Genomic DNA, 16,325 nt, shown 5'->3' with positions numbered 1-16,325 from the left:
CAGTCCTCATCGCTATCCGCAATTCCACCAACCTTTGTGTCGTCTGCAAACTTACTAATCAGACCAGTTACATTTTCCTCCAAATCATTTATGTATACTACAAACAGCAAAGTTCCCAGCACTGATCCCTGCGGAACACCACTAGTCACAGCCCTCCAATCAGAAAAGCTTCCTTCCATTGCTACTCTCTGCCTTCTATGACCTAGCCAGTTCTGTATCCACCTTGCCAGCTCACCCCTGATCTCATGTGACTTCACCTTTTGTACTAATCTACCATGAGGGACCTTGTGAAAGACCTTACTGAAGTCCATATGGTCAACATCCTCTGCCCTACCTGCATCAATCATCTTTGTGACCTCTTTGAAAAACTCTATCAAGTTAGTGAGACACAACCTCCCCTTCACAAAACCATGCTGCCTCTCACAAATACGTCCATTTGCTTCCAACTGGGAGTAGATCCTGTCTCGAAGAATTCTCTCCAGTAATTTCCCTACCACTGACGTACGGCTCACCGGCCTGTAGTTCACTGGATTATCCTTGCTACCCTTCTTAAACAAAGGAACAACATTGGCTATTCTCCAGTCCTCTGGGACATCCCTGAAGACAGTGAGGATCCAAAGATTTCTGTCAAGGCCTCAGCAATTTCCTCTCCAGCCTCCTTCAGTATTCTGGGGTAGATCCCATCAGGCCCTGGGGACTTATCTACCTTAATATTTTTCAAGACGCCCAACACCTCGTCTTTTTGGATCTCAATATGACCCAGGCTATCTACACACCCTTCTCCAGACTCAACATTCACCAATTCCTTCTCTCTGGTGAATACTGATGCAAAGTATTCATTTAGTACCTCACCCATTTCCTCTGGCTCCACACATAGATTCCCTTGCCTATCCTTCAGTGGGCCAACCCTTTCCCTGGTTACCCTCTTGCTTTTTATGTGCGTGTAAAAAGCCTTGGGATTTTCCTTAACCCTATTTGCCAATGACTTTTTGTCACCCCTTTTAGCCCTCCTGACTCCTTGCGTAAGTTCCTTCCTACTTTCCTTATATTCCACACAGGCTTTGTCTGTTCCCAGCCTTTTAGCCCTGACAAATGCCTCCTTTTTCTTTTTGACGAGGCCTACAATATCTCTTGTTATCCAAGGTTCCCGGAAATTGCCGTATTTATCCTTCTTCCTCACAGGAACATGCCAGTCCTAAATTCCTTTCAACTGACACTTGAAAGCCTCCCACATGTCAGATGTTGATTTGCCCTCAAACATCCGCCCCCAATCTAGGTTTTTCAGTTCCCGCCTAATATTGTTATAATTAGCCTTCCCCCAATTTAGCACATTCTTCCTAGGACCACTCTTATCCTTGTCCACCAGCACTTTAAAACTTACTGAATTGTGGTCACTGTTCCCGAAATGCTCCCCGTACTGAAACTTCTATCACCTGGCCGGGCTCATTCCCCAATACCAGGCCCAGTACAACCCCTTCCCTAGTTGGACTGTCTACATATTGTTTTAAGAAGCCCTTCTGGATGCTCCTTACAAACTCTGCCCTGTCTAAGCCCCTGGCACTAAGTGAGTCCCAGTCAATATTGGGGAAGTTGAAGTCTCCCATCACAACAACCCTGTTGTTTTTATTCTTTTCCAAAATCTGTCTACCGATCTGCTTCTCTGTCTCCCGCTGGCTGTTGGGAGGCCTGTAGTAAACCCCGAACATTGTGACTGCACCTTTCTTATTCCTGATCTATACCCATATAGCCTCACTGCTCTCTGAGGTGCCCTCCCTAGTACAGCTGTGATATTCTCGCTAACCAAGTAGTGCAACTCCGCCACCCCTTTTACATCCCCCTCTATTCTGCCTGAAACATCTAAATCCTGGAACGTTTCGCTGCCAATCCTGCCCTTCCCTCAACCAGGTCTCTGTAATGGCAACAACATCATAGTTCCAAGTACTAATCCAAGCTCTAAGTTCATCTGTCTTACCTGTAATACTTCTTGCATTAAAACATATGCACTTCAGGCCACCAGACCCGCTGTGTTCAGCAACTTCTCCCTGTCTGCTCTGCCTTTGAGCCATACTGGCCCTATTCCCTGGTTCTCCCTCAATACTCTCACCTTCTGACCTATTGCTCCCGTGCCCACCCTCCTGCCATACTAGTTTAAACCCTCCCATGTGACACTAGCAAACCTCGCGGCCAGGATATTTATGCCTCTCCAGTTTAGATGCCTTCTTGACTTCCGCCTGGGGTTGGATGTAGTAGGCCTTTGTGATAATGGCCGAAATGATCTTCCGCTGAAAATAGTACTGGCGGCACTTCGCAGTCATATATTCCAGGTCCGGAGAGCAGTAGGCTGCCAGGGTCGCCACATCTGAGCACCAGGAGGAGTTGATGAGGAGTCCATCAATACCCACCCCTCCGCTCTGATGACATTGAGTTACTTTGCAAGTGCTGTGCCAGTTTTAGTGCACTTTTCATTTCATTTTCATTTTTCATTTCATTTCACTTGCTCCCTGCGGCGTTCTGTTTGACTTTTGAAACAAGTCATATACTGTGCCGGTCTGACATCACTCTGCCATGGCCGCTTTATTTGATGTGGGGTATGATTCAGATATATGGGCTCAATAGTGATATGCTAATGTATTATAATAAAGTTTCCGAATATGAACGGTGCAAAATGTGGCCCGCTACTGACGGAGGGATGGGATGATTGTCTCCTGTATTTATGTGCAACACATCCAACGCCTCTCGCGATATTTTCCGCTCACGCTGCCAAACGCACCCGAAGTGAACAGGACCAGAAGATCCTGGCTTATGTGTATACCAGATCAAAAACAACTTGTGTTTATATGGCATCGACCAGGATTCGTCGCAGAGGTATAATAAAGAAAAGAGCCAAATATTATGACATCAGGAGAGTGACTCAAAGCTTAAGACAATTAAGTGGGTTCATACAGTCCAAGAAACAATTATTAACCATTATTTTCTATTTCCCGTTATTCAGCCAATTCCATACCAATTTTGTTACTGTCCCTGCTATTCCATGAGTTCTAACTTTGTTCAAAAGTCTGTTGTGCGACACTTTATCAAATTACACCCCTCCTCCTCAGGACCTCCTTCGCCAGTATCTCCAGTATCACATGAGAAAAACTGTTTGCCCCCTTCCTCAATCTCTGTGACATCCTGAAACATGCTGCTATGTGTCAGCAAAAGCACTTCACAGTTTAGTTGAAAGTGAGTGCAAGAAGCCCCTGTACACTGTTCCATGAAAATCAATCTGCGTTTCTTTAGTTTAGCACCACCAGACATAAGAACATAAGAACTAGGAGCAGGAGTAGGCCATCTGGCCCCTCGAGCCTGCTCCGCAAGTCAACGAGACCATGGCTGATCTTTTTTGGACTCAGCTCCATTTTCCGGCCCGAACACCTTTATTCTTCAAAAAACTATCTATCTTTATCTTAAAAACATTTAATGAAGGAGCCTCAACTGCTTCACTGGGAAAGGAATTCCATAGATTCACAACCCTTTGGGTGAAGAAGTTCCTCCTAAGCTCAGTCCTAAATCTACTTGCCCTTATTTTGAGGCTATGCCCCCTAGTTCTGCTTTCACCCGCCAGTGGAAAATGTAGCCAGTTAAAATGGATAACTCCTGATTTAGAATGGATGACTCCCGATTGTAAATGGCGAACGGCAAAGGCTGATGTGAAAGTCAGCCAACAGGACACAAACGAGCAGCTGCAGGTTGACTGTGTATTCACCTCGGTGAATGCCAGACAAGATCGATACTAGTAACCATCAGCACAACAAAACACCAGCCATCTGCATATTCATGAGCAATCCCCGGGAACAATGAGCAACATTTAGATACATAAAGCCAACCCAGACTCGTCGGCGCCAGCAGAAGCCTACACAAAGGGAGGTGAACGACCACCTCAAGACCACCCATCGATCAAGGAATCACTCCAACATTGGAGAAAATCGAACCAAGTGATTGGGACAAAGTCCAATCACTTGGAACCAGGTACAGGGTCCGCCCCGAAAGGCGGGAAGCCCCTGGGGACTATAAAAATAGAGTCCAAATTCAAATCGTTCTTCTTGACTCAGCAACGCGAACCAACTCTTGACAGTAACCGGTCCAGCCATCGCTGAAATCTAGTAAGTCTTACTTCAACGCTCGCTACGAGATAGGCGCTCCTAGCTACCAATCTGTACCAACTTCGAATCCCGCAGGCTCAGAACCCGAATGAAAGGCCATTCGCTTCCCTGACCTGGTGGGCCAGTTCCGAGTTAAGTATTGGCCTGTTAGTCGTAGAAGTAGCTTAGACGTAGAATTTATGCATGAGTAGTGATTACTGTGTATAATAAATGTGCTTTGATTTAAATCTTACTAAGCGGTGTATTGGATTATTGATCATTACTCGGACTTGAACCACGTGGCGGTATCAGAAAGGTACCTGGCGACACAAGAGCAAAGATGATAAAACAGAGCAATTAAACTAAGGCAAAAGTTAGCAACAAAACAACCTGCCCGCATCTATCCTATCTATTGCCTTCATAATTTTATACGTTTCTATAAGATCCCCCCGCATACTTCTAAATTCCAACGAGTACAGTCCCAGTCTATGCAACCTCTCCTCGTAATCCAACCCCTTCAGCTCTGGCATTAACCTAGTGAATCTCCTCTGCGCACCCTCCAGCACCAGTACGTCCTTTCTCAGGTAAGGAGACCAAAACTGAACACAATACTCCAGGTGTGGCCTCACTAACACCTTATATAATTGCAGCATAACCTCCCTAGTCTTAAACTCCATCCCTCTAGCAATGAAGGACACAACTCCATTTGCCTTCTTGATCATCTGTTGCACCTGTAAACCAACTTTTTGTGACTCTTGTACTAGCACACCCAGGTCTCTCTGCACAGCGGCATGTTTTAATATTTTATCATTTAAATAATAATCCCTTTTGCTATTATTCCGACCAAAATGGATAACCTCACATTTGTCAACATTGTATTCCATCTGCCAGACCCTAACCTATCCTAATCCCTCTGCAGACTTCCGGTATCCTCTGCACTTTTTGCTTTACCACTCATCTTAGTGTCGTCTGCAAACTTGGACACATTGCACTTGGTCCCCAACTCCAAATCATCTATGTAAATTGTGAACAATTGTGGGCCCAACACTGAACCCTGAGGGACACCACTAGCTACTGATTGCCAACCAGAGAAACACTCATTAATCCCCACTCTTTGCTTTCTATTAATTTACCAATCCTCTATCAATGCTACTACTTTACCCTTAATGCCATGCATCTTTATCTTATGTAGCAATCTTTTGTGTGGCACCTTGTCAAAAGCTTTCTGGAAATCCAGATATACCACAACCATTGGCTCCCTGTTATCTACCGCACTCGTAATGTCCTCAAAAAATTCCACTAAATTAGTTAGGCACGACCTGCCCTTTATGAACCCATGCTGCGTCTGCCCAATGGGACAATTTCCATCCAGATGCCTCGCTAATTCTTCCTTGATGATAGACTCCAGCATCTTCCCTACTACCGAAGTTAAGCTCACTGGCCAAAATTACCCGCTTTCTGCCTACCTTCTTTTTTAAACAGTGGTGTCACGTTTTCCAATCTGCCGGGACCACCCCAGAGTCCAGTGAATTTTGGTAAATTATCACTAGTGCATTTGCAATTTTCCTAGCTATCTCCTTTATAACTCTGGGATGCATTCCATTAGGGCCAGGAGACTTGTCTACCTTTAGCCCCATTAGGTTTTCCATCACTACTGCCTTAGTGATAACAATCATCTCAAGGTCCTCACCTGTCATAGCCCCATTTCCATCAGTCACTGGCATGTTATTTGTGTCTTCCACTGTGAAGACCGATCCAAAAAACCTGTTCAGTTCCTCAGCCATTTCCTCATCTCCCATTATTAAATCTCCCTTCTCATCCTCTAAAGGACCACTATTTACCGTAGCCACTCTTTTTTGTTTTATATATTTGTAGAAGCCTTTACTGTCTGTTTTATATTCTGAGCAAGTTTCCTCTCATAATCTATTTTACTCTTCTTTGTAGCTTTTTTAGTAGCTTTCTGTTGCCCCCTAAAGATTTCCCAGTCCTCTACTCTCCAACTAATCTTTGCCACTTTGTATGCTTTTTCCTTCAATTTGATACTCTCCCTTATTTCCTTAGATATCCACGGTCGATTTTCCCTCTTTCTACCGTCCTTCCTTTTTGTTGGTATAAACTTTTGCTGAGCACTGTGAAAAATCGCTTGGTAGGTTCTCCACTGTTCCTCAACTGTTTCACCATAAAGTCTTTGCTCCCAGTCTACCTTAGCTAGCTCTTCTCTCATCCCATTGTAATCTCCTTTGTTTAAGCACACAACACTAGTGTTTGATTTTACCTTCTCACCCTCCATCTGTATTTTAATTTCCACCATATTATGATCGCTCCTTCCGAGAGGATCCCTAACTATGAGATCATTCATCAATCCTGTCTCATTACACAGGACCAGATCTAGGACCGCTTGTTCCCTCGTAGGTTCCATTACATCCTGTTCTAGGAAACTATCGCGATACATTCTATAAACTCCTCCTCAAGGCTGCCTTGACCGACCTGGTTGAACTAATCGACATATAGCTTAAAATCCCCCATGATAACGGCTGTACCATTTCTACATGTATCAGTTATTTCTTTGTTTATTGCCTGCCCCACCATAATGTTACTATTTGGTGGCCTATAGACTACTCCTATCAGTGACTTTTTCGCCTTGCTATTTCTGATTTCCACCCAAACGGATTCAACCTTATCCTCCATAGCACCCGTGTCATCCCTTACTATTGGCCGGATGTCATCCTTAAATAACAGAGCTACACCACCTACCTCCCTTACCATCCACTCTGTCCTTCTGAATAGTTTGATACCCTTGGATATTTCACTCCCAGCATTCAGGTAAAGTACATTTATGTTGGCTTTTATACCTCTGTTTTGAATCTTAACACCTTGATCAGTAACCTCTCCTAAGTTATTTTTCCTCTTAAAGTTTCTCCTAATTTTCCTTGTCGTTGAACCCATATCTTCATGTAACAACCTGCTGCGTCACTTTCCATTTATGTTTTTACTTCCCGTTTTATTCCTTTTAGTATTACTGAGCCTATTCACTGAGCACCCCTCAGTCACCGTACCTTGTTCTGTTGCCCTTTTTGATTTTTGACTATGGCTTCTCTGCCTTACACTTTCCCCCTTACTGCCTTTTGTTTCTACCCTTGTTTTACTACCTTCCGACTTCCTGCATCGTTTCCCATCTCTCTGCCACATTAGTTTAAACACTCCCCAACCGCTCTAGCAAATAGCCCCCCTAGGACATCAGTTCCAGTCCTGCCCAGGTGTAACCCGTCCAGTTTGTACAGGTCCCACCTCCCCCAGAACCGGTCCCAATGCCCCAGGAATCTGAAACCCTCCACCTGACACCATCCCTTCAGCCACGTATTCATCCTATATATCCTGTCATTTCTACTCTGACTAGCACGTGGCACTGGTAGTAGATCACTACCTTCGAAGTCCGATTTCTTAACTTCCTTCCTAGCTCCCTGTATTCTGCTTTTAGGACCTCACCCCTTTTTTTACCTATGTCATTTGTACCGATGTGTACCACGACCACTGGCTGTTCACCCTCCCTCTCCAGAATGTCCTGTATCTGTTCCGAGACATCCTTGACCCTAGCACCAGGAAGGCAACATACCATCCTGGAGTCTCGTTTGTGGCCACAGAAACGCCTGTCTATTCCCCATACAATTGAATCCCCTATAACTATTGCACTGTCCCACTTATCACCTCTCCCCTCTGCAGCAGAACCAACTGTGGTGTCACAAGTTTGGCTGTTGCCGTCTTCCCCTGAGAGGCCATTCCCCTTAACAGTATCCAAAGCGTTATATCTGTCTGTAGGGGAAGGGCCACAGGAGACTCCTGCACTACCTGCCTCGCTTTCTTGCTCTGTCTGGTGGTCACCCATTCCCTTCCTGCCTGCGGAATCTGAGCCTGCGGTGTGACCACCTCTCTATACGTGCTATCCACGATGCTCTCCGACTCGTGGATGCTCCACAGTGTCTCCAGCCGCCCCGCTCCAGCTCTGAAACTCCAGCTTCCAGGAGCTGTAACTGGAGACACTTCCTGCACACATGCTGACCCCGAGGACTGGAACTGTCCCCAGCCTGCCACATGGAGCAAGAGGAGCAGACCATGCCTTGGAGCTGACAATTTCAAATATTGTTAATGTTGGAAATCTGAAATAAAAACAGAAAATACTGCAAATACTCATCAGGCTTCACAGCATGTGGAACAAGGAAGAGAGTTAACATTTCAGTTTGATGATCTTTCATCAGAACTATTTCTCTCTCCTCACAGATGTTGCTTACCTTGCTGAGTTTTTCCAGCAGTTTGCTTCTTATTTAAAGTGATCATAATCAGCAATTACAAACAAAATTGTGTGCTAAGTCCAGACCTTCAGATAGGCTAGCATTGTCAGCATTGCACCCTTTTAGTGTCTATTTCTCTCCCTTTGGCTAAAATATGCACACCTTCCCCCTAATGACATTTAAACTTAGTCTGTTTCCATAAAGTATGATATCCACAATATCATAGATAATGAGGAGAAATACCCATTATTTGGAAACATTCAAGAACCTGAAAGAGATTAACAGACAAATTGTTACGGTGAACGGCTTAAATAGCGAGGGACACAAATACATAATATAATAATAATGTTTATTGTCACAAGTAGGCTTACATTAACACGGCAGTGAAGTTACTGCGAAAATCCCCTAGTCGCCACATTCCAGGGACTGTTTGGGTACACGGAGGGAGAATTCAGAATGTCCTACCATGCCACCCTATTGCATCAGCAATTTTGAGGAGTTGGACATACTAGTGGTGAGGAAGTCAACTGTGTATTCTGTTTTTAACTTCTGGAGCAAATAAATCATTTCCAGTCCTGCTTATTTCAATGTATAAGAGAGAATGAATAGAAAGATGTGTTGATCAGATGAGATAAAGAAGGTTGGGGAAGGGTTTTGTGTACAACATCAACACTGGCACAGACCTGTCTCAGTGTAATAATCTGTCTCAGTGCTTTACATTCTATGTAAATGCTAACTTACCTGGCACATTTCCGTAATTGTGTCATCAAATACCCCACCAGCATCATCAGCACCTTCCCCGATCAACTTCACTTTCCAAGCCCGTGATGGGAGCCTCAACTCTGAGGCATTGAGTTGCACAACTTGTTTGGCAATCTGAATGAAGATCGGCTTCGTTGACCGGCCCCTGCAGGTCACATTAACATAAATGAAGATAATAGTAATCAATTTTTACGTTTGCAGGAAATGGAGGAGCTGATGCGACAGATCGGTCCCACAAATATTGATAGACAGTGCATGAAATAAATTTCCATGTCCAAAAATGCGATTAAAAGTTTTCTTTTCAGAATTGACTAATGTACTTCTGAATCATAAATAAAATTATTGTTTTGGGGTGTTAATTGACTTAAAGCCCATCACATGCTGTGAACCTGCCCTGTTCTAGCATTGTTGTGGTTATATTAAAGCAGCAACAATATTGAGCTAATTTTTAATACTCGGAGGATGCTGTATGTGAGCAATAAACCTCGATGAGACATATACCCTGAACTCCATTATGTAAAAAAAGTTTATTTACAGTACAAAGGCAGTACAGTTTCAGTTAAATTCGTGCCACACAAGTGCCAGGCAATGATCATCTCCTACAAGACAGGATCTAACCACTGCCCCATTCAATGGCATTACCATCGCCGAATCCGCCACAATCAACATCCTGGGGGTTACCATTGATCAGAAACTGAACGGGACTAGCTATATTAATACTGTGGCTACCAGGACAGGTCAAAGGCTCGGAATCCTACGGTGAGTAATTCACCTCCTGACCCCCCAAAGCCTGTCTGCCATCTACAAGGCACAAATCAGGAGTGTAACAGAATACTCTCCACTTGCCTGGATGAGTGCAGCTCCAACAACACTCAAGAAGCTCGACACCATCCAGAACAAAGCAGCCCACTTGATTGCTACCCCTTCCACAAACATTCAAACCCCCCACCACCGATGAATAGTGGCAGCTGTGTATACCATCTACAAGGTGCACTGCAGTAACTCATCATGATTCCTTAGACAGCACCTTCTAAACCCACGACCACTACTATCTAGAAAGACAAGAGCAGCAGAAACCCAAGAACCCCACCACCTAGAGGTTCCCTTCCAAGTCACTCACCTGACTTGGAAATATATTCCCGTTCCTTCCCTATCGCTGGGTCCAAATCATGTAACTCCCTCCCTAACAGCATAGTGGGTGTACCTACACCTGAAATACTGCAGTGGTTCAAGAAGGCAACTCACCACCACCTTCTGAAGGGCAACTAAGGATGGGCAAGAAACACTGGCCTAACCAGCGACACCCAAATCCCGTAAATGAATTTAAAAAAAATAAAGTTTCACTCCTAGCACTTAGGCTGTTTCCAGGTATGTACATGGCCTGATCTTCATGCAGAAATTGGAATGTGAAACGTGCTTGAATTAAAATAGCACTGCAGCTAAAGTATAACAAGGTAATTTGCAGTCAGTCTATTTAATCTCATTCTTCAAGAATACTCAGGCAGATATCTTCCCATTACAGCAGGCAGTTGCTTTTTAATCAAATTAACTTGTGTCCTGGCCTCAATCGCTCTTCCTAATAACTTGTTGTCAATACTCGCTCATGTAAAAAACTTCCTGACATCAGTACCTTTCGTAACCCTGAACTTCGACCTTCTTATCCTGATGGGTGGACATTTATGTAATTGTTTTCCAGAGTTTGCTTTCTCTATCCTGTTAACATTATATATACCTGGCCGCCTGCTGAGATTCCTCTTTTCACAGCTGAAAAAACAATTTATTATTTCAGAATTTAGCACTTTATCACCAGCGATTAAAAGCAAACTCAAATTGCCACCACCTTGCATCTATTTCAGTCGTATCGGTGAAATTGGCTTTCCTCAAAATTATTTATTGCCCTGACCTCTTTTCAGTTGGAGAACAGTCATCCATTAAGTTCAACACTATCTGCTCTTCTGTTCCAAAGTAGAGTTATATTTGACTTGAAACATTAACTCTGCTACTCCCTCCACAGATGCTGCCAGGCATGCTGCGTTTTGCAGCATTTTCTGTTTTGATTTCAGATATCCAGCATCGTATTTTGCTTTCATTATAAATCTATTGCTCTTTCAGAACAAATCATCACTGGTAACAGTTGAGCCATTCAATTAGATCATTATTGATTTATATCTGAACTCCATCTACCTTTCTTGGCACTGTAACCCTCAAAACCCTTGCCATTGAAAAATATATCGATCACAGTTTTTAAATTTTCAATTGACCTGAACTGCCTTTGAGGTTTTTTCTTTTGGGTGGGGGGGAAAGAGAAGAGAAATAAATAATTTCTGACTTTATGTGAAGATGTGCACCCTGACATCATCCTTGAACTCTCCTTAGCTCTAATTTCAAAGTCCCTTGTTCTGGACTTCTCCACCAGATGGGGAGATGGTTTCTCATTATCTACCCTAACAACTCAACACCTCAATTAGATCACTTCAATCTTCAAAACTCAGGGATTACAAGACTAGTTTATGTCATCAGTGCTCATAATTAAACCTTTCTTTCTGGTGAATCAGTACTGCACCCTCTCCTAGGCCAATATATCCTTCCTGAGGTGTGGTGGATAAAAATAAACGCAGAACTCTCAATGAGGTTTAACTAGAGGTTTATATAGATAATGTACATATGAATTAGGAGCAAGAGTAGGCCATTTGGACACTCAAACCTGCCCTGCCATTCAACAAGGTCATGGCTGATTTGATTAGAACCTCCCTCCACTTTTCCACCTATCCCTGATACCCTTTCACCGTCTTGCTTATCAAAGGTCTAACCAAACCTTGTACTCCAGCCTTGAGATAAGTGCCAGCGAATTGCTTCTAGGACCTAAGAATTATAGAATGGTGACATTAAATAAGGAGGTCATTCAATCTGTCACACTTGTGCCGGTTCTTTGCAAGAGCAATTCATCTAGTGCCGCTGCCACTCACTTGCCTTTGTCCCGTAGACCTGCAAATTCTTCCTCTTCAGATAATGATCTAATTCCCTTTTGAAGGTCAAGATTGAAGCTGCCTCAACCATATTCTCAGGCAGTGTATTCAAGATCTTAACCATTTTCTGTGTAAAAACATTTTTCCTCATGTTGCCATTGTTTCATTTGTCAATCACCTTACATCAGTGTACTTTGGTTCTTGATCTTTCGACCAATTGGAACAGTTTCACAGAATCATTGAAAAGTTACAACACAGGAGGAGGCCATTCGGCCTATAACAAAGAACAAAAAGAACAAAGAAATGTACAGCACAGGAACAGGCCCTTCGGCCCTCCAAGCCCGTGCCGACCATACTGCCCGACTAAACTACAATCTTCTACACTTCCTGGGTCCGTATCCTTCTATTCCCATCCTATTCATATATTTGTCAAGATGCCCCTTAAATGTCCCTATCGTCCCTGCCTCCACTACCTCCTCCGGTAGTGAGTTCCAGGCACCCACTACCCTCTGCGTAAAAAACTTGCCTCGTACATCTACTCTAAACTTTGCCCCTCTCACCTTAAACCTATGCCCCCTAGTAATTGACCCCTCTACCCTGGGGAAAAGCCTCTGACTATCCACTCTGTCTATGCCCCTCATAATTTTGTATACCTCTATCAGGTCGCCCCTCAACCTCCTTCGTTCCAGTGAGAACAAACCGAGTTTATTCAATCGCTCCTCATAGCTTATGCCCTCCATACCAGGCAACATTCTGGTAAATCTCTTCTGCACCCTCTCTAAAGCCTCCACATCCTTCTGGTAGTGTGGCGACCAGAATTGAACACTATACTCCAAGTGTGGCCTAACTAAGGTTCTATACAGCTGCAACATGATTTTGTCCATGTCAGCCCGAAGACACCCAGGTGCCCTTTCTAATCCCACCTTCCTGCACCAGGCCCATAGCCCTGTTGCTTAGAGCACTTAAGGTGCAGATCCAGGTACTTTTAAAAAAGAGATTAGGGTCTCTGCCTCCACCACCATCTCAGGCAGTGAGTTCCAGACTCCCACTACCGTCTGCGTAAAACCGTTTTTCCTCAAGTCCCCTCTACACTGTCTGCCTCTTATCTTGTCCCCCGGTTCTAGAATTCTCCACCAAGGGAAACAATTTTATCCTGTCCACTCTATCTCTTTCCCTCAAAATTTTGTACACCTCAATTAAGTCACCCTTCAACCTTCTTTGTTCTAAAGAAAATAACCCCAGCCTATCCAATCTCTCCTCATAGGTACACTTTTCTAGCCCTGGCAACATTCTTATAAACCTCCTCTGCACTCTCTCCAGAGCAGTTAGGTTCTTCCTGTAATGTGGTGACCATAACTGCACACAGTACTCCAGTTGTGGCCGCACCAGTATCTTGTACAATTCCAACATTATATCCTTACTTTTATATTCCATACCTCTGTTAATGAAGGAGAGCATTCCATATGCTTTCTTTACAACCTCGTCTACTTGAACTGCTAACTTTGGGGAGCTGTGGTACTGTACGCCAAGATCTCTAACTTCATCTACCCCTCTTGGTATATTCCCATTTATTGTGTACACCATATAACTGTTTGACCTCCCTAAATGCATGACCTCACAATTTTCTGTGTTAAATTCCATCTGTACTTTATCGCCCACTCCACCAATGCATCGATATCATTCTGGAGATTGTAGCTAACCTCTACACTGTCCACCACTCGGCCAATCTTTGTGTCGTCTGCAAATTTCCCAATCATAGAACACTTACACTGCAGAAGGAGGTCATTCCGGCCATCCGCCATCGAACCTGCACCGATGCTTCGAAAGACCATCCTACCTAGGCCGAATTCCCCACTCTATTCCTGCAACTCCAGCTTAAGGGGCAATTGAGTATGGCCAACCCATCTAACCTGCACATCTTTGGACTGTGGGAGGAAACCGGAGCACCTGGAGGAAACCCACGCAGACATGGGGAGAATGTACAAACTCCACACAGACAGTTATCCGAGGTCGGAATTGAACCCGGGTTACTGGCACTGTGTGGCAGCAGTGCTAACCACTGTGCCACCATGCTCCCCACGTCACATCCAAATTGTTAATACATAACACAAACAGTCCCAACACCGAGCCCTGTGGAACACCACTTGAAACAATTTCCCAATTGCAAGGGCAGCCATCGACCATTACACACTTTGTTTCCTGTCACTAAGCCAACTTTTCATCCAGTTCGCCACGTTGCCCGGTGTCCCATGGGCTTTCACTTTAACCAATCTGTCATGCAGGACAATGTCAAATGCCTTGCTAAAATCCATGTACACCACATCTAACCGTTTACTGTTAATATATTTGTAAAACATCTTTGGGTTTTCTTTAACTTTACTTGCTAATCTTTTTTCATGCCCTCTCTTTGATTTCCTTATTGACTTTGTCCCTGCACTTCCTGTATTTATCTAAACTATCTGCAGTGCTTAGTTCTTTATACCTATCACATCTTTCTTTTTAGGTTTTATCTTTCCCTGTATTCTCTAGACAACCAGGGGGGTCTAGATTTGGCAGCACCACTCTTATTTTTGGAAGGGACATGCCTCCTTTGTACATTTGGGATCACTACTTTTGGTGCCTCCCACTGATTTATCCTTTAGCAATGATGGCCAGTCCACCTCAGCCAAGTTCCTTCTCATTTCTGCAAAATTTGCCTTCCCCCAGTTCAATTTTTTTATTCCTGCTTTATCTCTGTCCTCTTCCATGGTAATACTGAACCTAATGGATTTGAGATCACTATCCCTGATATGGTCGGCAACTGTCACTTTACCCACCAGGTTTAGATTTGCATCTCCTCTCGTTGGGTTTGTCACTAAATGGTGGAAAAAAGTTTCCTGGACTCACTGCATGTATTTTTCTCCCTCAGTTTTCCTTATTTTGTTTGAATCCCAGTTTATATTGGGATAGATAAAGTCCCCTACTATAATTGCCCTCTTGTTCTTACAGGCAGAAATTTGCCTAAATATTTGGATCTTCTATCTCCCTTTCACTATTTGGGAGTATGTAGTATACTTCCATTAATATGACTGCCCCTTTTCTATTTCTAAGTTCAATCCATAAAGCTTTGTTTGTTGACCTGTTTAGTATATCATTTCTTCTCACAACTGGAATTGATTCTTTAACCATTCGTGCTACTCCCACTTCTTTTTTTATTCCTATCTACTCTGTCCAGACCTTTCATGATTTTCAATATCTCAATCGAATCTACTCTCAACCTTATTTTTGCTAAGGAGAGCGGCCTCAGCTTCTCCTTTATATCTAAGCAAATTACATTTCTTATTCCAGGAACATTTTTAAAATGTATTCATGGGATGTGGGCATTGCTGGCTAGGTCAGCATTTATTACCCACCCCTCATTGCCCTTGAGCTGCTTTCATTGAACCACTGCAGTCCACATGGTGTATGTACACAGAGCTGATAAGGAGGGAGTTTCAGGATTTTGATGCAGCGACAGCGAAAGAATGGCATATATTTCCAAGTCAGGGTGGTGCATGGCTTAGAGCGGAAACTCTAGGTGGCGATGTTCCCATGTGTCTGCTGTCCTCGTTCTTTTAGATGGTAGTGGTCGTGGCTTTGCAAGATGCTGTCTCAGAAGGCTTGGTGAGTTCCTGCAGTGCATCTTGTAGATGATACACACCGCTGCTGCAGTGCGTCATTGGTGGAGGGAGTGAATGTTTGTGGATGGGTGCCAATCAAGCGGGCTGCTTTGTCCTGGATCATGTCAAGTTTTGTGGCAAATGGAGACTATTCCATCGTACTCCTGTAGATGGTGGACAGGCTTTAGGGAGCCAGGAGGTGAATTACCCGCCACTGGGTTCCCTGACCTCTGACCTGCTGTGGCAGCCATAGTATTTATATGGCTAGTCCTGTTCAGTTTCTGGTCAATGGTAATCCCTAGGATGTTGATAGTATTGGATTCAGTGATGGTAATGCTATTGAATGTCAAGGGGCAATGGCGAGGTTCTCTCTTGTTGGAAATGATCATTGCCTGGCATTTGTGTGGTGCAAATGTTACATGCATCATGTCAGCTCAAGCCTGGGTATTGTCCAGGCCTTGCTGCATTTGGACATGGACTGCTTCAGCATCTGAGGAGTCGTACATGATATTGAGTATTGTGCAATCATAAGGGAACATCCCCACTTCTGAC

At 43.9% G+C, this 16,325-nt stretch overlaps 1 protein-coding gene across 4 annotated transcripts in view; it reads right to left on the bottom strand.

Moving 5' to 3' along the window:
• Positions 1-16,325, bottom strand: part of LOC140409077 (probable E3 ubiquitin-protein ligase HERC1) — a 701,933-nt gene that overhangs the window by 44,843 nt on the left and 640,765 nt on the right. For all 4 annotated transcript variants that reach the window (XM_072497165.1, XM_072497164.1, XM_072497166.1 and 1 more), the window contains one exon: positions 9,149-9,314. In XM_072497165.1, the coding sequence (XP_072353266.1) occupies positions 9,149-9,314 (166 nt within the window). The remainder of the gene's footprint in view (positions 1-9,148; positions 9,315-16,325) is intronic.

The sequence above is a fragment of the Scyliorhinus torazame genome, chromosome 3 (genome assembly GCF_047496885.1).
Source record: "Scyliorhinus torazame isolate Kashiwa2021f chromosome 3, sScyTor2.1, whole genome shotgun sequence".
Lineage (NCBI taxonomy): Eukaryota > Metazoa > Chordata > Chondrichthyes > Carcharhiniformes > Scyliorhinidae > Scyliorhinus > Scyliorhinus torazame.
This window is presented reverse-complemented; position numbering and strand designations above follow the sequence as displayed.